Below are 24,599 nucleotides of genomic sequence, written 5' to 3'. Positions count from 1 at the left end.
ATTCAAGATTCAGAGAAGTAACGTGTTAAAACAGTTTTACTCTGGGAAGCTAAAATAAATTTGAGACAAACTCTCCTTTGCACTCTCAACAAAACTAAAGAAAACAAGAACAGAGGCAAATGAAGGGATAGCTCAAGGAATTCAGGAGAGTGCAAGGAATTAAATAAGGGCACAGAATTTCAACCAGCATCAGGAGCAGTAACTGGCAAAACCCAGCACAGAAAACATAAGTAGTCGTGCAAAAGAGACACCTGAGAAGCACCTGAAAACCTCAAAAGAAAGAGAGGCTCAGGGACACCTGGGTGGCTCAGTCAGTTAAGCGTCTACCTTCAGCTCAGGTCATGATCCCAGGGTCCTGCTGGTGGGGGGGGGTCTGCTTCCCTCTCCCCCCCTCGCTTGCGCACACACACACACTCTCTCTCTCTCTCTAATAAATAAATAAAATCTTAAAAAAAGAGAGAGAGAGAAAGAGAGGCTCAAATACTCAACACAAGAAAAAATATATATTACATATATAAGGATATATACGGGTAACTCCCATTCCAAAAAGAAATGAGCCCGGTGGGGCACATGCAACAAAAATGTTCCTATTCTTAAGAGCTAAATCTGTAGACAAAGTACATTCCATGCACCTTAGCAAACTAATGAAAAGACACCAAAACCTGGACACTGCTTGGAATAACCCCTTGAATTTCAAGGGGGAAAAAGAATGCTATGGGCATTCAGGAAGGCTGTGGGTGGGAGGATGGGGGAGTCAACCATGAAAATAAAATATCATGTGGCCTCCAAATTATCCAATACTAATTACATAAGACTACAGCACATCTACAGGGTACTGAGTGATAAAATACGTAACCCAAAAATGCTCTATTCATCCAAGCTGCCATTCACATGAGAAAGTGTCAAAAATACCTTCTTAGTTATATAAGTACTTAGAAAAAAGAAAACTATAATTAGATGAAAGAAGTTTAAAAAAAACTACATTAGATATAATAATAAATATAACTGGGGGTAAGCTCCATATTAAAAGACACAGACACTCAGACTCCGAGTTTTTAAATATAAAAAACTACACGCTATCTGAAAAAAAGGCAGTGATATTTTTTTAAAGGGCACAGAAAGGTTAAAAGTGAAAAGTAAAATAAAAAGTTAAATGTAGAATTACACCAGGTAGATTCCAACAACAGAAAGCAGAAAGTGCTTTATAAAAATCACTAGAATTAAAGATGAAATCGGGAAATGCTTTACAAAAATTAGGAAAACTACAACTGAAAGCAGAAAGCATGTAACAGGTCGAGGACCTATTTTTACAGATTAGGAGGACAACCCGTAATAAAATGTTAGCAGGCAGGTATGTATTTCTGCTAAATAACCTAGCTATAAAATATATAAACTAGAAACAGCCAACAGTAAAACCAAAAGAAACATTATATTATTGGAAGACATTAACAAATTCTCAAATTCTTGAAATAATAAATGGAAAAACAGTATTATTAGGGCTCTATGGGGAATCTAAAAAATGTGATTAATGTCGATGATACACGGAATTGAGAAATATATATATACGTAGCAAACAATAAACCCCAAAGGGGAAATTGCTTATGCTGCAAGCAAATCAAACATTTATACAAACTAATATTTTAAAAAAGGAATCCAAAACTTTCCATGAATCACTAAGAGCAAAACTATTATTGGCAACATTCTCTCACAATAAACCAAAAATGAATGTAAACAGTAGTGTAAAAAAAGGGAATCACAAAAATTTAAAGTATACTTTTAAATAACCTTTAGACTAAAGGGAACATCAAGACAAAAACTACAGAATATTTAGGAGAGAAAAGAGTTATAATATTTCACAGCAGGCTTATGGGATGTGACCAAAAATGTACTCAGAGGAAAATTCATTGATTAAACACTTTTACTACTAAACAGAGAAAAATAAAGAGCTAAGGATTCAATTTTTTAAAAAATCTAAAGGCAGAAGGCTGGGTTTAACATAAACATAACAATGTGGAAATGTTTTAAGTAGTTAGAATTGAAAAATAACTCCAAAGCGTTAAGAGGTGGGTACAAAAATAATAAATAGGCCTGGATATTAGTATTCAACCAAAAAATAAAGAAAAAATACATCACATGAAAATCAGAGTAGAAAATATAACCAGAGGACATTTTTTAAAGTTATATTCTGTTCTATGCAAATATGGCTCAAATTCTTGATAAGTTCCTAAGAAAATATAAATAACTGAAACTATATTCAACAAGAGCAAAAGCCAAAAAACAACTGAGGAAAGGATTACAGTGGAAAATCCTCATCTCCCAAAGCATAACAAGACAGAGAGTTTTAAAGGCGAGTCCTTTTAAACTTTCAAAAGATAGATAATTCCTGTCCAATATAAATCATTCCTGGCAAGGGCTACAAATAAACAGCTGGCATGCATGCTTAAACTCTCATTTCCTACATTCATACAAAACACTAAATTGTTTACACATGACAGGACCTCAGAATCCTTCTCAACACAACAATCTCAGCAGCTACTACCAATAGGTACACAATTATTTATCTACCTTGTTCCAGATCCCTGACAATGATGGGAAGCATCCCAATTTATAACCCACTCTACTAGCATAATCCCCATTCTAAAAATGACCAAAACAGCATGCTAAAAATAAAACCAGACAATCTCACTAAGGAATACGGACACAAAACACTGCAAAATGGATCTGAGGTGTATTAAAATAATGAAATACCATGAACATAATGGGCTCCTTCCTGGATGGTTTAATATTAAGAAATCTATGAATACAATTCATCACAGCAACAGATCAAAGTAAGAAAACCATATGGCCATCTGGGTACATAACAAAAAGGTATTTGTTTAAAATTCATCATCCTTTCCCCCCCTCTTATTATCAAATAGTTTTACAGTGGGGGAGGGGATGATTCACACTCCCTTATTGCAAAAAAAAATTCAAACACAGAAAGTGAAAAATCAGGGGTGCCTGGGTGGCACAGCGGTTAAGCGTTTGCCTTTGGCTCAGGGCATGATCCCGGCATTATGGGATCAAGCCCCACATCAGGCTCTTCCTCTATGAGCCTGCTTCTTCCTCTCCCATTCCCCCTGCTTGTGTTCCCTCTCTCTCTGGCTGTCTCCATCTCTGTCGAATAAGTAAATAAAATCTTTAAAAAAAAAAAAAAGTGAAAAATCACTCTTAAATCATACCACTCACCTCCATCTTGAAAAATAAAATTAAAAAACGAAAAACAAAAAACATTGAGCAACTCAGAAGATGCTTAGTGATAAAGAATGTGTATCAGAGGCCAAAATAAAACTTCATACTTAATTAGAAAATGCTAGAATTCTTCCCACTAAAAGAAGAAATAAGACAATACAAGAATACTTGTTATCCCTATTATTCAAACTGCCCAGAAGGCCTAGTAGACATATAAGGAAAAAAAAAAAAAAAGGACAATGCTGTAAAAGAAAGGAAATTAGTATTATCTGTATACATTATAATCTATCTAAAAACCACAAGAAACCACTGGAATTAAGAAGACAATAAGTCACCCACTAACAAAACAACCACATAAAAACCGGTAGCTTTTCTAAGTACTTGAATTAATTAGGAAAAATACACAATAAAGGAAATTATTCCACTTACAGTCAAAAATATCAAATGGTCAGGAATATACTTTAAAATAAATGTCCAAAACTTATCTGGAAAACCTCACTGTGGGTCACATAAGGGAACATGAATGAAGAAGGAGACACCACCTCACTGGGCAGAAAAACAATATTGTGAGAATGTCCTTCCTACTCAATTCAATGCATACATTTAATACAATTACCATCACAACATAATTTTTTCCTTTAAAAATGATTCTCGTGTTCATCTGGTAGAGTATGTGTGAGACTAATGAAAGTTTTGAAAACAAATTATGGGGAGCAGTGTTTACCAAATAGTACAATATTTTAAAAGCAAAATTAACCAAAACAGGGTGGTCCCGGAACTGAAGTTAACGCATAGCTGCATTGTTGAGTCTGTCTCTGGACTGTAAGCTATTAAAATCTATCTGCCTGGATAGGACTATGCCAGGTCCACCTTCATTTACTTACTGGAGCTTTAAGGATCTTAATATATGCATTTGGAAAACACGGACTCAGATCCACCCGTCTCTTGGTCACAGGACTGGACAGCCAATTACTCAATCCTTTGTAACCCTTCAAATGACCCAGCCATGGATTAAGTGGAACCCACGAAGCCATCCAGCTCAGGAGCAGCAAATGTGAGCGAGGTCACCACCCCACTGCCTTCCCCGTGGCAGACATCACTAAACAATCTCAGCATCTTACCCACTATGGCCTATCCATGGAATCAATAACCGACCATAGCTGGAATTCATAAGGAAACTCCTCCATCATCTCTAAAGTCCAATCCCTTCATTTTATGGGTGAATGAATTTTTATTCTCATGACAATTTTGCAAGGTAGAGCAGAAGGAGCTCATTATCTCATATTCTAGACAACAGGGTTTCCAAGAGGGAAAATGATACCCTAAACTCAGCCAGGCCTGATAAGGGGCAGAACTGTCAACACAAGGCCTCTTGCATCCAACCCTACAGTCCTTCCCCCTTCTATGTCCTCCTATACCCCAAACAGACTCAGACATAGGACTAGTGAGCCCACACAAAGTTTCCACGTTCTGTGCAAGGGGAAAAAAAAAAAAAGCATTCAGATGGAACTGGCCAGTTAACCCTTACATAGGACTTACTATGTGTCAAGCACTGGGCTAGTGCTTTAACTATTAACCCCGCTACTTCTCACTCTGCCCATTCTGACGCTGAGAAGAGACTGAGTAATTTGCCCAGAGTCACATGACCTGAAAGAGGCAGATATGGGTTTGCATCCCGGAAGGCTGGCTAGAAAGGGGACATCCTTAGCCACTCTGCTGTCCTGCTTCTCAGAGCAGCAATCCAGTGAGTGTTTTTCCCCGGGGCATCGTGCACCACAGCACTCAGACCCATACTGCACACTCCTGCCAGACCTCGTACTGGGCTTTGGTACACTGTAAAGAACATCTTCATATATAAAATATTTTGATATTTTAAAATCCTCTCCTTTGGATGTATTCCCAAAGAGAGATGATTGGTAGTAAGATATGGGAATTTCTATTGATTTGGAAAATATAGTACGCTCTTTAAAAAGTGTGTTTTTTGGAGTGCTTGGGTGGCTCAGTTGGTTGAGCGTCTGCCTTTGATTCAGGTCATGATCCCAGGGTCCTGGGATGCAGCCCTGCATCAGGCTCCCTGCTCAGTGGGGAGCCTGCTTCCTTTCCCTCTACCCCTACCCCTGCTCCCGCGCTTGCTCTCTCTCTCTCTCTCTGCCAAAGAAATAAATAAATAAATAAAATCTTTTTTAAAATTGAATAAGTAAGTGTGGGGTTTTTTGGACTCACTTTGTTATTATGAAAGAGGTTCGTGTTCCATGAAGAAGTTGTATATGCAAAAGACAAAAAAAAAAAAAAAAAAGAACATAACCCTGTGCCTTTCCAAGATCATCTCCACTAATGGTTTTCTTCCCTGGGACTCCTCGGAACCCCTGAGACGTCTAGGCGCTTGTGGAAAGCTGCTCCAAGCCCATCACCAATATCAGTTCTCCCATCCAGGAGCTCCCCAGCTGCCTGCTTCATGCGCTCACATCTTAAATGGGAAGTTACAAAGGTCAATATTCATCCTGAGGATGGGGGAGCCAAGCAGGCAGGACATTTCTGATCTGTTCCTTTCCTGCTGGACAGGAGGGGTCAAGGGGCTCTAGGTTCCACCTGCTCAGGACACCTGGTAGGTCCTGGCAGGTGAACCTGGAAGACCCATTGTTGGGTATGATTTGCTGCTGCCCAGCAGGGCACAGGCCCTGCAGAGGTCAGTTCTGTCTGGATAGCAGGAGGCAGGAGTGAGACCGCTCTACAAAAGCACTTTGCAGAGTAAAAGCACTGTTCTGACCTGAGGCCAGATTACCAAAGACTCACTTTCTTCTTCTAACTTCCCCTATCTGCTATCTTTCCCCTCTAAATCGCCCACCACCCCACATCCCTTCAGAGACAAGAGTTCTGATTAACTGAACATTCTGGTTGGCCCACATAAAGGATAACCACATTCAGGCAGAATTTTATGACTCACCAGCTTTGAAAGAATTAGATTTATAAAATACTCAATGCTAAAAAAAATCACCGAAGTTCATCTTTCTTTGATGATTCATACTAGTTCATTGGCCCAGAATACTCTGTTCCCTCCCTTCTCTCCCACAGGCTCACTTTTAGACCCTCAAATCCTATCTGTCCCTCAAAGCCACACTCAAATACCACTTCCTCCAGGAAGTTGCCCTGGATTCTCTTTACCAGGATTCATCTTTCCCTCCACTAAAAACCCTCAGCAACCAGTCTTAGAACACAGAACACTTTTTATAGCACATTATATATGGCTGTGAACAGAATCCATATTGATTTAACACCCTGGCACCTATCAAGGGTCGCCACCCATAATTAGGACAAATATTTAATGGCTAAATAAATTCAGAAGGTGTTTAAGATCTTGAAAGAAAAAGGATCATCACCCAAATATGGTTGATCAGCGTAAATGCAGAAAACCAAGTTATTAGAGAATTCTGGCTAATAAAATGAGATTAAAAATATTTACTGAGAAATTAATACTTCTATAAGTAAATAATGTAAGAACAGACATGAAATTAACAGAGCTCATCTTGAAGAGGTATGCAATTATAAAGTCTTTCCTTTTGTGCATATATATTCTATGTTTCCTCATGGAATACGAACCCCTCTCATAATAATACACTCAATGAAACATTTTTTTTTAAAGAATTTACTATATATCTTTTCCAAATCAACAGAGGATCCCAAAGCCTGCCTACTACCAATAATTAGTCCAAAAGGGTTAGGATATACAGAAATGTGTCAAACTAATATCTACCCTTGATCCAGTAATCTCTCTTCAGGAATATATATCCAAAGGAGATGGCTTTAAAATATCAGAATATCTTATTTATGAAATTGTTCATTACAGTGGAACTTTATAAAAGAGAAAAATTAGAACCGACCTAAATGTGAAACAATAGAGTATGGGTTAAATAAACTCTGTTCATTCTTTTCTGTGAATATTATGCAGTCTTTAAAAATGACAATTAGGAAGACAAAGTAAAGATGGTAGAAGGAAAAGGCAGGAGGCAAAACTAATACATTATGAGTCAAATAATAAAAATATGCTTATAAAATAACTGGAAGGAAATACACCGAAATTTTAATAGTGACTATAAGAGATTTATTTAACATAGTCTTTTCATTTCCTTATTTTCTGATTTCTCTGTAATATCATTAGGTTACTTTAATTATTTAAAAATTAACTGATTAAAACAAATATTAGCATATATCTCGCTGCAACCAGGGACTAATCCAGTTAAGAATATCTGTTTTGAATAAGCCATGACGACTGTTTCCCATGCACTTCAGCAAGCATTTACTAGCGCCCCTCTGTGCCAGAGCGTGCATGGTCCCCGGGGAGAGCGATCCAGGCATCCACGAGAGCCCGCGTGCTGTTAAAGGTAACTCCATAGACTTGGAAGTCGGACTCAGGCTCCAGTCTCTGCTCTGCTACTTCCCAGATGTGGTGAACGAGGGCACCAATTAGCTACTCCCTACAGCAAGTGATCTAACCTCACTGAACTTCAGTGTCTGAAACGTCTGTACAGATAGAGGCCAGCCTGCATAACAAAGAGAGTCCACCCAGCGAAAAAACCCGCGAGAAAGCAAGCCCAACCTGGAGAGTAACACACACGGCAACATACATGCTATTTTATGGGTCAGTTCTTAAGACAGCATTCTGGTGCTCAAGTGCATCTAAAGTGACCGCATTAAAACAGTGTTACACCTGTACACCTAGGGAATATCAGAGAGTCCAGAAAGAGACCTAAGTATACGTTAATTTAATATAAGGTAAAAATGGCATTTCAAATCCAGGAGGAAAATACGGATTTTTCAGTTACTGGTGTGTAAGCAAGCAGCTAGCCCTTTGGGGGGGAAAAAACAACAACAAAGCCTCATCTCTATGCCCCTCCTCTAAAGCAAATATATTCCGGATAGATGAGCAATGTAAATGTAAGAAAACAAAAGCTGTATAAAATAACAGAAGAAACAGGGATGAATGCTTTTTAAATTCTTTTTTTAAAATACCTTTCCAGGTATTTTATCTTATAAACAATTACGAGCACTCATGTACATCTCACATGGTATACAGACACGCCTGTTTTTCTATGTACGTTCCTAGAAAACAAACTGTTGCTTGTGAGGGAAAATAATGTTCAACTTTGGTTTTTTTCCCCCATCTTAGCTATTTTTAAGTGTACCGTTCAGGAGTGCTAAGTTATTCAAAGAGTTGTGCAACAGATCACTAGAACTTTTTCATCTTGCAAAACTGAAACTCTATATCCCCTGAACAACAACTCCCCATTTCCCCCTTGTCTGGCAACCACCATTCTACTTTCTGTTTCTGTGAGTTCCGACTACTTTCGATGTCTCATGTGTGTGGAATCACATAGTATTTGTCTTCTGGGGATTGGCTGATTTCACTTAGCACAGTGTCTTCAAGGTCTACCCATATTGTATCATGTGATAGGATTTCCCTTTTTTAAGGCTGAATAATATTCCATTTTAGGTACAGTCCACATTTTGTTTATCCATTCATCCATCAATGAACATAGGGGTTACTTCCACCTCTTGACTATTGCAAATAACACTGCAATGAACATGGGTGCATAATTATCTCTTTGAGATCCTGCTTCGAATTCTTTTGGATAGATACCCAGAAGCAGGGTTGCCAGATCATATGATAATTCTATTTTTAATTTTTCGAGAAACCACCATACTGTTTTCCATAGCAGCTGCACCAACAGTACACAGGGTTCCAAATTTTCCACACCAACACTTACTTTCTGGGTTTTTTTCTTTTTATAGTGACTATCCTAATGGGTGTGAGGTGATATCTCATTGTGGTTTTAAATTGCATTTCTCAAATGATCAGTGATGTTGAGTATAAATATACTCATATTTATACCCATATGCTTGTTGGCCATCTGTATATATCTTCTCTGGGAAAATGTTCAAGTCCTCTGCCCATTTTTTAAAAATCAGGTTATTTGGTTTTTTGTTGTTGAATTGTAGGGGATTCTTTATATATTCTGGAAACTAACCCTTTATCAGATATAAGATTTGCAAATATTTTCTTCCATTCTGTAGGCTGCCTTTTCGCTATAAATTCTTAATGTGGGCGTCTTTTTAACTGCAACACCAAAAAAAATAAGATAGATAGATAGATAGATAGTCAGAATCCAAAACACAAAAATGGAAGCATTTTAAAAGTAAACATTTTAGGGGTGCCTGGGTGGCTCAGTCAGTTGAGTGTCTGCCTTCAGCTCAGGTCATGATCTCAGGGTCCTGGGACTGAGCCCCACATCAGGCTCTCTGCTCAGCGGGGAGCCTGTTTCTCCCTTTCCCTCTACTTGCTGCTCCCCTAGCTTGTGAGGGCAGATGGGTGCGTATGCTCTCTCTCTGTGTCATATTAATTAATTGATTTTTTTAAAGTAAACATTTTATTCAACCACTTCAAAACAACACTTAAAAAAAAAAGTCTAGTGGGGGCGTCTGGGTGGCTCAGTCATTGGGCATCTGCCTTCAGCTCGGGGTGTGATCCCATTGTTCTGAGTTCAAGCCCCACATCACACTCCTCTGCTAGGAGACTGCTTCTTCTTCTCCCACTCCCCCTGCTTGTGTTCCCTCTCTAGCTAGCTGTCTTTCTCTCTCCATCAAATAAATAAATAAAATCTTAAAAAAAAAAAAAAGTCTAGAAAAGAATACTTGGAATCTGAATAGCAGAGAGTCAATATCTCTAAAATCCAAAGAGCTTTTTAAAAAAATAAAGGAAAAGATAAATAAATACCCCTGGAGAAAAACAGGCAAAACACTTGAACAGGCAATTCACAAAAGAAGAAATGCAAGTGGCTAATTAAAGTGTACCAAGCAATGTTCAACCTCATTAGTTTGCCCATCAGGACATCAACCATTAAAAACAGTGGCAACAGAAGGTGAGGGCCACAATGTAGACTGAATGTTCCCAATCTCTTAGCAGAAAGGTAAAGTGCTATCAGCTGCGGGATGCGACTATGCTATGATTCAGCAATCGGCCTTTTAGAGCATGATGATAAAGAGATCACCACACAAGTCAGAAACCCAGTGTGTCAAAAGATTAGAAATAACCAAAATCCAATAGGGCACCGAGTTTGGGGACAGATATACAGTAGAAATACAAAGTAATCAATAAAATAATAATGAAGATCTCTCTTTACTGATGCAGAAAGATATCCAGGAGTTTAAAAAGAAAAAAGAAAGCAGACGCTGAACAGCATGTAGAATTTAATCCCATTTGAATAAAACTGTAATCATATATATTTAAATATGCGGAGAGATGACTTAAATAATGTTCATCAAATGTGAACAGTGGTTGTCTCTGGGTGGTAGGATTTGGGGTGATTTTTTTAAAGAACAATCATATTTTTTCTGTAGTGCTTTAATGTTCTTGTAATGAATATATCATTTTTATAATCGGGGCGGGGGAAAGAACCTGTTTTCACTTGAAAGAAAAACAAAGACGAGAATCAGTTCTTGGACACCAATCTCACACTTAGAAACCAGAATGGAGACAGTCTGGGACAGTGGAAACTGCTAAGTCCTGAGTTTGAATTCTGCCTCTGACACTAATTACCTGAATGACCCTGGGCAAGTTATTTAGCTTTGCTGTGCCCTGCTTTCCCCACCTGTAAAACAGACACGATGAAAATTCTATGTCATGGAGTTATCTGGGGGACAAAGAAATTAATACTGAGTAAGTTCTCAATAATTATTAGTTTCATTCTCCCCTTTAAGCTCATCACTGAAAGCACCCTAGTTGTACCTGGCCCATATCAGGTAATCAAAATGTGTCAGGTGACTTGAATGGGGTAGATGGAAGGATGAACAGAGAGTCATAAGAACACACATCTGAAGGACAGAAAGATTATACGGATGAACGGGTGGGTGGACAGAGAAGGATGGAGAGGTGAATAGCTAGACAGATGGACTGATGGGTAGACAGACGGTATGGCAGCTTGTCTTTTCCAAAGATGACCACACCAATACACATCCCCTCCTACATGTTCAATGTGATGTTGAAAGAGCTCCATAGAGAGGTGGGGCTTATGTCTCTCTTCTTGAAATGAGGCATATCTCTGTAACTGCCTCAACCTGCAGATTGAGGTCGAAGTTACACGACGTAACTTCTGACACTAAATCATAAAAGGAGACACTGGGTCTGCTTGGCTCTGTCTCCGCTGGGACATGTGCTTTGGAAGACTCAAGTTACCATACAGAAGTCAGGCCACGTATGAAGCTTCCATGCTAGAAAGACCCCATGAGATGGATGGATGCCCAAGGAACTCCAAGTGTTCAAGTCTTTTAAACCCTGGCACCAGACAGGAGAGTGAGGAAGACTTTAAGATGACCCTCACCACCGCATGACCACAATCAGAGAGAGACCCTAAACCAGACCAACGAAGTGAGCTACTCCCAAATTCCTGACCCACAGAAACCATCAGAGACAATAAGTAGCGTTGTATTAAGCCACTAAGTTTTGAGCTGACTTGTTACACAGCACTAAGTATCTGATAAAGATGGTAAGAGCAGTTCGAGGCTGAATGCTCACTTCTCTATTGGGGGCCCTGGAAATCAGCAACATCTTGTGCTCAATTTCAGGTCTGGTACACTTCTCTTGTCTGTTCCAACAGCCTCCTGCTTACCTTCCTATTCCAAGCCTTTCTCACTTCCGTTATTTGTACTTCCAAAAGCCAGCCCTCTAAGCTCTGACTTGGATTAACTGCCCCCCTGCCCCTGAACAAACTAACAGAACATGCTTGCTGAGCAACTAGTCCAAGCCCTGACTACATAAGAGGGGAAACTGAGGCTCAAAGAGAGAAAGAAATTACCCCAGACTCTGGCTGAGTTAGAAGCAGGGCTCAGACTACAGACTGTGGTTCCCACCCTGAAGCCCAGAGTTATTTAGGTATCCCCAAGTGTGAGTCCTGCCTCCACTGCTTACTGCCAGCGACGGGAGTCCCATCAGGGCAGCCAGCATCACCGCAGGCCCTGGCCAGGACGTGCCAGAGCTCTTGGCTCCAAGCATACCTTACATCTGTCTGGGCATAAATTTGCATTCTGAATCCAGGAGGCCCCGGTTCCAAGTATGTCAAATGTAATTAATTACAGCAAACCTTCTGCAACTGTTTTCAAACGCAGTATTAAAGGCTCTGTGCACATGAAACACACAAGCCACTGGCCCGCTGAGGAGCGCAGGGAGCTGGGGAATGGAGGGCCTGGGAGGTCCAGATCCAGGCCCCACCAAATGGGGAGGGCAAGTTCCCGAGACACTGGGGTCCAGTTCGGCCCCACAGTGAAGGGGAGGGAATCGGAGGGAGCTGGGCTCAAGTCCTAGACTATCACCAGTGCCACAACTTGGACAAGTAAGTCCACCTTCCTCAACTGTAAGCAAGAATGGTTAAGATTCTGCAGCTCAAAGGGCTATTGTGCGCTTAGTCCCTGGCAGGCATCTGAATTTGAAAGCCAACCACCCTTACCAGCTTTCGCCTCTGATCTCAACTCCTGCATATTCTAAATAAATAAATAAACAACCCACCCTGCTCTCCAGGCTGATTGTATTAACTGAGATAATAGAAGTTAAATGGTAAGTCCAGCGCCTGGCATATAAGAAGCACTTGGCAAATGTGCAATGATTACTGTACTTCAAGGCAGAAAAACTCTATTTTGCAAAAATCAAGTGAGATAAATAAGGATGCTCAACTTCAGCCTTTCGACAGAAACAAATCCTGAGCAGAACAAGTTTGTAAGGTTGAATTTCCAACACAGGGCTCAAACTCCTTTCAAAACACTAATAGCAAGAGAAAGTAGGCTAAAAGTTTGAGACCTGTGTTCAAATCTAGCTTTGTCGTTCACCACCCTCCCTACCCACCCTCTACGTTGGGCCCCCCACCCCACTGGGGCTAGTTGAGCCCACCCAGACCAGGTTGGAGATCAGGGGAGCCCCACCCTGCCATGCTGTCTACAGCAGTGTGCCCTTTGGGTCTTCAGAAGCTTTACTTCCCAGACCTGCACATGGAGCAGACATGACTTAGCAAGAGAATGGCTTGTGGCCCCTCAGGACCCAAAATCCATAGCCCCTAATGTGACCCGGGTTTAAGCCCAAACCAGCCCTGAACTACACTCCGATTCATAAACCCTGGTTAAACCCCAGAGACTAAATAGACTGGAATTTTTTGGCAAGCGGGGAGATTGCCAGGGGTAATCTTTTAGATTTGTTTTTGCTTGTCTTGTTAGATTTACTTTCTTCCAAAGTGCTTAATTAATGTTTAGGGGAATGGATAAGCAAAGTGGAAAACAGTTTAATTTTTTTCTTCCTAAATTACCAATCTCTTTCTAAATTCCCTCCATTTAACCAACTACTTATGCTGATGTCTATACCACTACATCAGCCTTCTTCTCAATCCCTTCTCAATCCCTCAGTCTCAACCTTCTCAAGCTTCTCTGAATCTTGAATTCTTCACCAGCGACCTGATGAAGCAAGCTGCTGTGTGACCCTGAGAAAGCCGCTCTCCCTCTCTGGTGGGGGTGGGGGAGTGGATTTTTAGGTCAGCATTGTCCAGTAGAAATGTAATACAACCCACACAGGTAATTTTCTAGCAGCCAAGTTGTTAAAAAAAAAAAAAGTGAAATTAATTTTAATAATTATTTTGTTTAACCCATATATAAAATGCTATCATTTTAACTTGTAATCAGTATTTTAAAAATTATTACTGAAATCTTCTACAACCTTTTTTTCCTACGAAGCCTTCAAAATCTGGTGTGGATTTTACATTTCTAGGGAGACACATTTCAACTGCTCGAAAGCCACAGGCGGCCAGTGGTTACCAATACGCACTGGACGGCATAGGCATAGATATCTCTACAAACCTTTTTAGCTCTGGACTCCCCAGATCCAAAAACATGACTAGCCTCACAACAAATTCCACTTCCAGCCAGAAGCCCCCAGGGAAGTTAGCCTTCCCTGGGGCCTCGTTCCAGGCCAGTTTCAGTTTTCTTTCAGATCAGTTTCACTTTCTGCTTTTCCAGTATATATTACAAGAAACGCCCACATAAACACACTTAAATTTTTAGTTATTTTTCCCAGTTGATGAAATTAAAAAAAAAAAAAATCTCCAGCATCCAAAAATGTATCCATTCTCTGGGCATTCTAAATGCCCTGGCTATGTCCACTTACCTTATAAAACTCAGAGCTCAAAATAAAACAAAACGCAAACTCTCCACAAAATTTCACCTGATAAAAATTCCCATCCTTAATTCACTTCAAAAATGTTGGGGCTGGTGGGAATTTGTTCCTCGGAGGCTCAAACCTGAGTGATAGAATGGCTAGCTCCTGGGGCATGCTGTCGTGGACAATAACACATCCAGCGAGCTCCCCGAAACAGCTTCTGACTTTGAATGTCCCCAGCAAACCGCCAGCCAGGGGCTTGCCCAGGGACACTCCCGGGCCTCCTCCACTTTGCAGGACTCATTTCCACCCATGGGGGGCTTCCTCCCCCTGCCCCCGGATCCCCCGACTCCCCCAGGACTAGGGCAGCCCCCAGGGAATCGAAGATTCCATCCCTGACACAGCTCACTTCACTAGAAAGCGGGTTTTCCTGGGTTTTCTCCAGCAGGCTGGGGCGCCAAGCATCACCTGACTCCATTTATTCTCTTTAGCTCATATATGAAGCCTCCTTCTGCTGTGTCAGCCAAAATATTTATATTATTTTTCTGTGGACTCAATACTATCCTCACCTCGGCCTCCCTCCTTTCCTTTTTAAGAAAGGAGTCGTCGCCAATATGTTTCCCCAGTTCTTCGCTGTTTATGAAGCACTTCTGTATCTATTAACTCACATGATTCTTGCAGGAAGTCCGTCAGGGATATACGAGTGGACTGTTCTCCCACTTAGTGGATAAACAAACAGAGGCTCAGCGCCCAGTGCCTTCCGGGGCTGGGCAGGTCGCATACGTGACTGAAACGTGGGAACCGACTGGAACGGAAAGAACTTACCCTGTTCAAGGCCTACGAATCCCAAACTTTTTAAACCTTTGGCCGGCATATAATATGAAACAAGCTAAGGGACCAACTCGCCTGGTGGGCACCCATCTGTGACTCTGAGTTTACCTAATCTCCCAACAGGGCACTTAAAATTAGTGACTACTGCTAGTTAGAAAAATCCATATGTAAGAAAATAACACCTATGTAGGGCTTCCGGTCTAAAAAGCATTTTCAAAATAAATAAATAAATGAATGAATGAATAAATAGGGGCACTTGGGTGGCTTAGTTGGTTAAGCGTCTGCCTTCGGCTCAGGTCACGGTCCCAGGGTCCTGGGATGAAGCCCCGCATCGGGCTCCCTGCTCAGCGGGGAGTCTGCTTCTCCCTCTGCCCCTCACCCAGCTCTCACGCTCTCTCTCAAATAAAGTCTTTTTAAAAAGATAAAATAAATGAATAAATAAGCATTTTCAAATACCTCCCCCCCATTTGATTCTTGTGGAGGACGATTTCCGTCCCATTTCCCAGATGTAGAAATCAGGATTCTGAGGGGCTGAGCGACTCATCTGTGGTCTTAAAAGTGGGCTAACAGCAAATATGTTGCAAACCCAGGTTATGGTCCAGGAACCCGAGGGCTTGCCTTGCCCCTCTGCCACGTCATCTACGCCACGAGTGAGGGAGGGACACTGCCCAACCCCGTGGCCCAGCCACCAACATCTCCCCCTTTGAAATCTGATCACGCCAGGATCAGGCAAAGAAGCAGGTCACCCAGCCCTGCTTTGATGACAACCCCAAGGGTATCTAATTATAACAGGGAGGGAAGGGAGGAGTCAGAATCCTCTCACTATTTCTCAAGACCAAATTAACTTTAATTTCTTTTGACACAGCGTATCGCAAATAATAGGAAAAGCACTGGTGGCGGAGTTAGGAAATCTAAGGCTTGAAGTTCTACCTCTGCCTGGTCACTGAGGTTTTGGGCAAGGAACTCTACGTGTGTGTGTGTGTGCGTGTGTGTGTGTGTGTGTGTGTGTGTGTGTGTGTGTGTGTGTGTATAACTACACCAGGAACGACACACTGGCTTCATGTCCCATGCTAAACTCAACTAACTGGTTGCATCATACTCTGAGGTCACTGGCCAGACTCAATGGAAAAGACTGCCAAGATCGACTAGCAATGTCTGCCACAGGCTTGAAAATGGGGGGCAGCAGTATGTATGTATTACTTATTCACCATCCCTGGACTAGATGATGTACAAGTAACATGCTGCAAGTGAAATGCACTTGCCCTCTCTGCCCTTTGCAAAGCTTTCTTCTCACTGTCCCTCCCAACTTTTTACAAGAACCCAGTGCTGAGGTCCCATCCATCCCCACCACCCCCGTCATCCCCACTTTACACTAAGGAAATCAAAGTGCAGGGCAATGAAGAACTTTGGCAAAGATCACAAAATGATTAAGCAGCAGAGCAGAGCGGGAGCCAATCCCTTCAACTTCGATCGACCTGTACGTTCTACCCTTGGAAATGTCAAGCTGGTGTTTCACTGTTGGTGGGACACTAAACCTCCCTCCCACGGGCTTCTTACACCTTTTGGAGAAGGGACATAGCAAAGTTATGAAACCCACCCAAAGACATGGAAGGCAAGGGGTACTAATTTAAAATTCCAGATGCTTCTTCCTGAGGCCAAATCCTGCCCTCACTGCACGTGTAGAGAAGCCAAGCCCAGAGCTAAGTGAGGTAAACAAGAGCAGAACTGGAAGCCCCTCGTGTCACAGCCCACCCCACCAGGAATATGACACTCTGCCTCAATTCCAAGATGCCTTCGACTGTCGAGCACACCGTGGGTTTTAGAACAGCGTTTTGCGGAGAAGAAAATAAGAGGAAACATCTATTGTAAGACACAACCCAATTTCAAAAATATGAATATGTGGGAACATGACCATCAAGGAACTATGGTCTCTCTCAGACTGGGATCCTGTGCTCACTTGCTGGGCTGGACCCTAGGTGTTAACAGTGACAGTGTTTTATAAAGCTTACAGGAAAAAAATTAAGCAAATGAACAGAATGTTCTCAATTTTCTCCCATAGATTTTCCTTGAATCTCTGGCATCTGCAAACCATAATCTGACCAAAGATGGGGTCTGATTGAACATCGAATCACACACATTCAGCTGCTACACATGTAAGGTGTTCCAGAGACAGCCCCGATACCCCGTTCCTGGGCCCATGACCAAGACAACCAGCTCCCAGAGCAAACACAGGGTACTATCCAGCCCCTTGTACTCTAGGTTTTCCCCATTTCCATCTCTGGGGAAATGCTGAGACCATTTGCCACACCTGCCAATCAGCCATCTGGATGATGACGCGGCCTGGCCCCTCATCCATTTTAAAGAAATAGTTTATATAAGAGGAGAGAAGGGGGTGGGAAACTCTTTTAAAACTCCCCAAGATGTGTCAAGTCAAAGGAGTGTTATCCCCATCCAAGGAGTCCCCTCTGATTGATTATTCCAGCTCTAAAAAAAATGTGCTTCGGGCTCCCTGGTAAAACAGTGCTTTTGACCAAACGGCCAAACCCAAACTGGTCACCTACTCTTCACTAGACTCAAATCTGACTGATGTGAGCTATTTCCAAAAATCAAATTAAGTCATCAAATATGTATTGAGCTGCTGCTCTGTGCCAGACCCTAAAATGAATAACCCATGCTTTCTGCCCTCAAGGAACTCACAAGCTGGCTGGAGAGAGAAATGCAAACAAGCAACTCTCATCGGTGGGCCCACAGTATGTGGGAAGTACTGCAGGGTGGACCCAGATGAACTCGACCTGGGGCGGTGGGGGGGCTACACAGAACAGGACATGCAGGTGGTCTTGGGGGCGGGGGGGCTGGTGCCTCAGAGCAGAGATGAATAAGGGGAAGGGACCTAGAGACAGGAGGCCCAGGGGGAGCAGAATTCTGCTAGAAGGTACATAGTTCACCCAGGATTAAGATTTATCTCTCTTAAAGACTGTGCCACAGGCTTTGAAACAAATCGAAATATTCAGAGGAGCTAGAGCACCCCTGGAATGAAAGCATTAAGGACACTCTGACAAGAAAGACACGTACGCGTTAAGGTCCAAGACATGTCTCATCCCGGTCTGCTTGAGAGCAACAACCAAAAAAGTGAACGGTTTCTGATGTTACCTAACTCCATCTTATTAAAGATAAGCCCCCAGGTTTCCAGAATACCAAAATTGTGGTCACTGCAACTCAATCTCCCCCAACAGAGACCCGCCGGCCACTGGGTCAAAAGGTAACTAACACGTGTTGACCGCCTTGTAAGGCCCACCTTCCAAGCACTGGCTGGGTCTTTCCCCATGTGCTGCTTCATTTAATTATAAATCAACCCACCAAGGTTGAGATTATTAGCCCCCTTTTTCCAGACACAAAAGCTGTGACTCCAAACCACAAGTGTCTTTCCCAACGCAAAGCTAACCACGCCATGGGCCTGGATTCCAAACGCTAGTCTGCTTGACCTCAAATCCCACTTTCCATTTCACCAACTGGGTGGAGGTCTATGCTTCTGACCCAAGGCCCTGAGGCCCATCCAGGGGTGGGGATTCTCAGGTGGTCCCATGTTCAGTTCAGACACGGATCCCACGGACAGGCCATCCTTCCCCACAATGTCCTCCCTCCTCTCAGATCCCAACCCTGGTCCTTCCCACCTGCTGTCTTCCGACATCTTCGTCCTTCTTGAGGCCATACTTTATTTAAAACCCACCTCCTGCATCTGCGCTTCTCGACTTCAAGGGCACACATGCTGAGACACATCATCCCGGGGTTTCCAGCCATCATTTGTCACGCTGAACTAAAGCGTGCCGGCCTGATCCTGGCAGAAGAATGCTCGGGGACAAATAAAGAAGGGGTGTGGACCACTGCAGCCAGAAGAGGTTCAACGGTGGAACTCTTCACCACTACAGGCTGAACCACCACAGAGCATCGAGGGCTCAGGAAGGAAGTCCCACCAACAAAACCAAGAGCTTTGAGAGATGTGTCACTAACCTTCCGAGGCCACCCCGTAACGACTAGATGGAACACTGGTCTCACCCTGTGCTGTCCAAAACGGAAGCCACGAGCCACATGTGGCTACTGAGCACATGAAGTGTGGCTAGTTAGAAAACACTTACTAGCTCCCAAAGAATATAAAATATCACGGTAGCAATTCTTTATATGAATGAGATACTGAAAAGGATGGCATGTTGTGGATATACTGGGTTAAATAAATTATATTATTAAAATCAATTCCACCTGTTTACTTTCTTTAGGTGTCACCAGAAAGCTTAACATTGTGTGTGTGGCTCACATTTGTGACTCAAATTCTATTTCCACTGGACAGTGCCGGTCTGACACTTATAACAGATGAGGAGACAAAAAGCAATTCGGGAGTTTTTAGGAAGCGCACACACCAAAATACACACTCTCGCAGAGTCCCGTTAAAATTTAAATACAGCGCAAACACAAAGGCTTAAGACCAGAAAAACTCCTATGGCAATTTGAAGTAAAATGAGGGAGAAAAAGTAAGTGTGGCTGCTCGCTCTCCCACCAAGACAGGTACTCCAGGCTTCTTTAAAAATCTCCTTTCCGGCAAGAGAAGGCGGCAGAGATGCTGCCTCCACTCTAGCACCTGTCTTTCTAGGCTTCTCCAAGGCCAACAAGCTGGGGTGCGTGCCTGACCACCACGCAGCTGAGACTTCTTCCCAGGTGGCCCAGAAGGCCGGATCAGCCAGGAGACAAACCATGCGGCACAGGACACCTACTCCACAGGGTTCACGTCCAAGTCCGCTGGGATAATAAGTGAGAAAAGAAGAGTCTAAGTGGGAAAGTTCGGGGTATTTGCAGCACATCAAGGTGGGTCATGAGTCCAGTATTGCCAACTCCTTTAACAGTGGCTCACGGTAGGAATTACATGTATCGTGCACACGGATCGGCGAATGGAAATAAAACAAAAGTTTCATGAGACAACACTTACCTTCCATACTGTACTGTGCCTCTATTTTGTGTCCTTCTGTGTTCTATTCCGTTCTTTTTTCTTTTTTGACACTGTGAGCCACTAAACTGATTTTTCAGTGGTCACGATCCACAACCTAGCCCTGAGTATGGTGAATAAGAGGTGTAGCCCTCGCCCTGTGATGCACACTGCACCCCTCTCTCCAGAACCGGGGCATCCGGATGTGACCTCAGAATCCTTCTCAACACGGTGCTCTAGGCAGCTACAGCCAATCCCTTGAAGTCAGAATCAGAGATGAAACCTATTTATTATTATCCTTCTTCAGATCCAAAGCTCTCAAAAACTGAGGCTCAGAAGGAAAAAGTGATTTGCCCAAGGTCATACAGCAAGACCTTGGGTGAACTAGGGCTCCCACGGACCCACAAAGCCACTTCGCTTTACATCACCAGAGAGAAGACACAACTGACCCCAAAAATAACAAGAGCATGGAAAAATTCTAAATTTTCACCACGACCACGAAAAGTCATCCAGTAAAACACCGCAGGGGAAGTCCTCATCACTCCACCAAGGAGAAGACACAAGGATCCTGAGGTCAGAGGTAGCAGCATGCCAAGAAACGAGTCAAAGGTGGGGGGGGGGGGTTGTATGTGACAACGGAGGAGTTTTTAAACTCTTGTTTCTCAAATGAAACAAACCATTGGCTGTTTATTTTCTAGAACCAGGGAGAGGTCATCCTTACACTGACCAGCCATCTTTGTTGCTTTTCTTCTGCAAAAGCAAGAGCCCTTGTTCAAGTTCACCTCTGTGCAGGGCTGAAAGTATAAGCAAATCCTTTTTCCTAGCTTGGTCCAAAGTCAAGCTAAAAAGCAGGCCCTTGAAATTTCAAACCTTATTAGAAAAAAAAAAAAAAAAAAAAAAACCTCCTTAGGCAGAAAAGCAAAACATTAAGTAATAAGAGTCTCTACTGTGAAACAGTATAAATGATCTTTCACCAAAATAACTCAGCCCATCATCAAATTACCACCCCTCAAGTCCAATTTGCCAGATTTTTTGCCCAATATTATAAGAGAGTTTGGTGAACAGACATAGGCTAATAAAAATGAGCTCATATATCCATTTCTGGTCACACTTCCATCAAAAATAGGAGGTGAGAGAGGCCAAGGCCTAGGTCAGAACTCAGTCCTGGGAGACGCCAATAGAAACAAAAGAGAACTGACCCCGCCCCCAACAGTACCATCATGCACCTCCATTTCCTTTACAACAAACATGATCAGAATAACCAATTTTTTTTTTATAAAAGGAAAAAACAAGTCTACAAAACAGAAATGATTTTCAATTCCTCGCCAGGGGTTCCCTTGAAACCACAGACAACACAATGAAATTTCAGCAGAATGGAATTGAAGGAATCTGAGTTGTGTGTCAGGAGACCCAGGACACACAAAGGGACTTGCTGCAATATTTTTATTCCTTGCACCAAAAATAACCTGCTATCTACAACCCTGACTTTTTCTCCGATGCCCAGTAGGGGTGCCCACCTACCCCTCCCCAGCCCAGGGCAGAGCTCCCCTCCATCACTTGCTAAACTCAGGCCTACTGTCTCATGAGGCCTTCAGGGCCCTTGGAAATTACAAATTCTTTGACCATCCTAGGCATCGGCCTAAATAATTCAACAGAAAAAAAAATTTTTTTTAAATTATGCTACTTAAAAAAAAAAAAAAAACCCTCATTCCAAATATGTCAGAATGTGGCCAGTCAGCCCTGAAGGATTTCATTACTAAAAAAATAAAATCTCCCAAATGCAATGGTGATGATGGGAAATGTCGAACCTCTGCCACTGTCAAACATATTTCACAGAATTCGCATCCCCTCAGAAATTTGAATCCCCACAAAACGGGGTGGGAATCCATGAACTGGGGCCACCATTTTTACCAAGACCAGCTGGTAGCTAGCGAAAGGAACACAGTGTTTCCTGTCTTAGCCCCGTCAACCCCCTAGACCCACCATCAACCCCCACACAAGGTCCCACCAAGATCCCACCCTGCCAATGCTAACAGTATCCCCCCCTCCACTGAACAGAAAAATTAAAACTTTTTTTTTTTTGGTTCAAAATCTCCAGCAAGTTCAACCAGATACTAATTCATCACAAATAACCCTTCAACTTTGGGTGGGTACCTTATTTTCCTCTGTTAAATTTCAATTCAGTCAATATTTGTCTTCTAAGAAAAAAATTTTTTTGTTTTCACCTTCATTTGATTTCATCTTAAGGCCAAAAAAACTACATCAAATACTGTTTGCATTTGTGCTTTCATGTTCCCAAGGCAAGTACCTTTGGGTTTGGCTTTTGTGCCTATTTTCATTTTTTTGCCTTTAAAAAAAATTAAATTTTGATGCTAGAATCAGCCGAATTGATGTTTTACCCCATTTTTTCAGCAAACTTAAGTGTTCCACTAGAGAAGATGGATCAGAATCAGAATTTTCATCTCCTCTCTGTCCTCCCTTCTTTTATCTTTCCTTCTTAAGTCAGTAAAATTTGTGTTTTTTTATATCACAGACCCCCCCAAAATTATCAAAGCGAATGCATTTTCTTTTCCCCTTTGAAAGTAGTCAAATTTGTGAAAAATACGAAATGCAAATGAACTACCAACCCCACACCACAATCAAAGAGGCCTAAAACCAAGCTGGATTTTTAAAAAATAATAATTTTTTCAAATTGGAAGAGTAAGCAAGCACAGAGAAGGAAAAATTCTCTCCTACCAAGGATTCTTCAACCCTTGTCTTTATCAACTGATTCAGTTGCATATCATAAAAAATGAGCTTCTCTGAATCCACTGTTAGTTTTTTCATAATAATGTTAATTATGCATATCTTATTTTAATGGCGGTCTCTCCTACAAATCTGTGGGCTACTCAATTTGTATAATGAAATGAATTTACATTTTTTTCACTGAATATAGCTCAAAAAAGGTTCCTGACATTTTCTGGATAAAACAACAACAAAAAAAGAAATGCCTAAACCTTTCAGGAAACAAAATCAGAAAATAGTCTTAATCATCCCATCAAAACAAAAAACAAAAAGAAAAAAAAAAAAAAACAACACAAAACCCAACAAATGCAGGGAAAAAATACAGATTTTACTCTAACTTTTCCAGTTTCTGTTTTTCTTTAGAACCTTGGGATTTAAATGCAGTAAAATGTTACATGCAAAATTAGAAAAAAGAAAAAAAAAAACTACAATTTTTGGGTGTGTCCAAAGCCAACATTTTAGGATCTATTTTCTCTCTTAAATCCTTCCCTCTTGAAAACAGAAAAACTTTAAATATTGCCAAATGGTGAAATTAGTCTTTTCTGCCCGCTGGGCTAAACAAGTTCCAAATTACAATGAAGTACAATTTCTAATTGCTTCATAAAGCCAATTCTCCCAGTTTTCTCTAAACTCAACAATTTCCCTCCTTTCCTCATTCCAATTAGTTTTTTTGTCAAACTAAAATGAGTTAGGAAGCCAATTGACTTCGGTTTTAGGAGGCTTTCTGTTTTCTCCCCCTCAAAAACTGAATTCATTCAAATTCCAGCTTAATTTTCATTTACATATTATCTGGATTTGGCTTCAGAAATAAAAATTGTCTCCATGCTCCCGGAAAGATCAAAGTGAAAATTTTCACACCAAAAAAGAAAAAAAAAGAATCCTTTCCCCCACCACTGCCTTATAGTGCAAACTTTTGAAAAAATAAGAAATAAAAAATATTTCTTTTCAATTTTAATTTCTTTTTTTATTTACAAAATAGTATCCTCTAGGTGGCGTCGTTTTAATGGGAAAAAACTACCGTTTGAAGAAAAATTAGAAAAAAAAATTGAGAAAGGGAAATATGGCCTAAAAAAAAAAAAAAAGATTGTTGCAAAGATGGGGGGCCAGAGGGGAAAGACCTCCCGGGGGCTCATCAGGGACCCCGAGCGCAGAGGGGGTCAGGGGGAAATTGCAAATTTGGGAGGGAGGGGGGGAGAGCTGGAAGGGGTTGCATTTTTGCAAAATGTGAATTGTCCAAACTGAAATGGCTGCTCTGTTCTCTCGCCGCTTTGTTTTCTGGGCTCCGGTCCGAGCCCGGGGCTGGAGAGGGCGCTGGGTGGGGGCCCGAAGAGACCCCCGCGTCACCCCCAGCCTCCTCACGCCCCGCGGCGCCCGGGGGGGCTCCCCAGACCCCGACCCCCCGGTTTGCGCCCACAAAAAGCCCGCAAACGTGCCCAGGCACTTTGCATTTTGCAAATCTTGCAATGAAGTGGCGCAGCGCCCCGGGCCCCGGCCCCCCGGGGTCCCCCGCGCGGTGCATGCCCCCGGCCCCCCGTCGTACCTGCGGAGCCGCCGCGCCGCCCGGCTGGTTCATGGGGTCCGTGCGGGAGGAGGCGGCCC

At 42.1% G+C, this 24,599-nt stretch overlaps 1 protein-coding gene across 9 annotated transcripts in view; it reads right to left on the bottom strand.

Moving 5' to 3' along the window:
- ZNF618 (zinc finger protein 618) overlaps positions 1–24,599 on the bottom strand; it is a 178,446-nt gene extending 153,847 nt beyond the window's left edge. For 6 of the 9 annotated variants that reach the window (XM_034664356.1, XM_034664347.1, XM_034664345.1 and 3 more), the window contains exon 1: positions 24,541–24,593. In XM_034664356.1, the coding sequence (XP_034520247.1) occupies positions 24,541–24,573 (33 nt within the window). In that variant the 5' untranslated portion in view covers positions 24,574–24,593. Of the gene's footprint in view, positions 1–18,971; positions 21,087–24,540 lie in introns of those variants that run through there. The other 3 variants (XM_034664351.1, XM_034664343.1, XM_034664344.1) reach the window with 3 other exon arrangements.

Source organism: Ailuropoda melanoleuca, chromosome 7, assembly GCF_002007445.2.
Source record: "Ailuropoda melanoleuca isolate Jingjing chromosome 7, ASM200744v2, whole genome shotgun sequence".
In the NCBI taxonomy this organism is placed as follows: Eukaryota; Metazoa; Chordata; class Mammalia; order Carnivora; family Ursidae; genus Ailuropoda; species Ailuropoda melanoleuca.
This window is presented reverse-complemented; position numbering and strand designations above follow the sequence as displayed.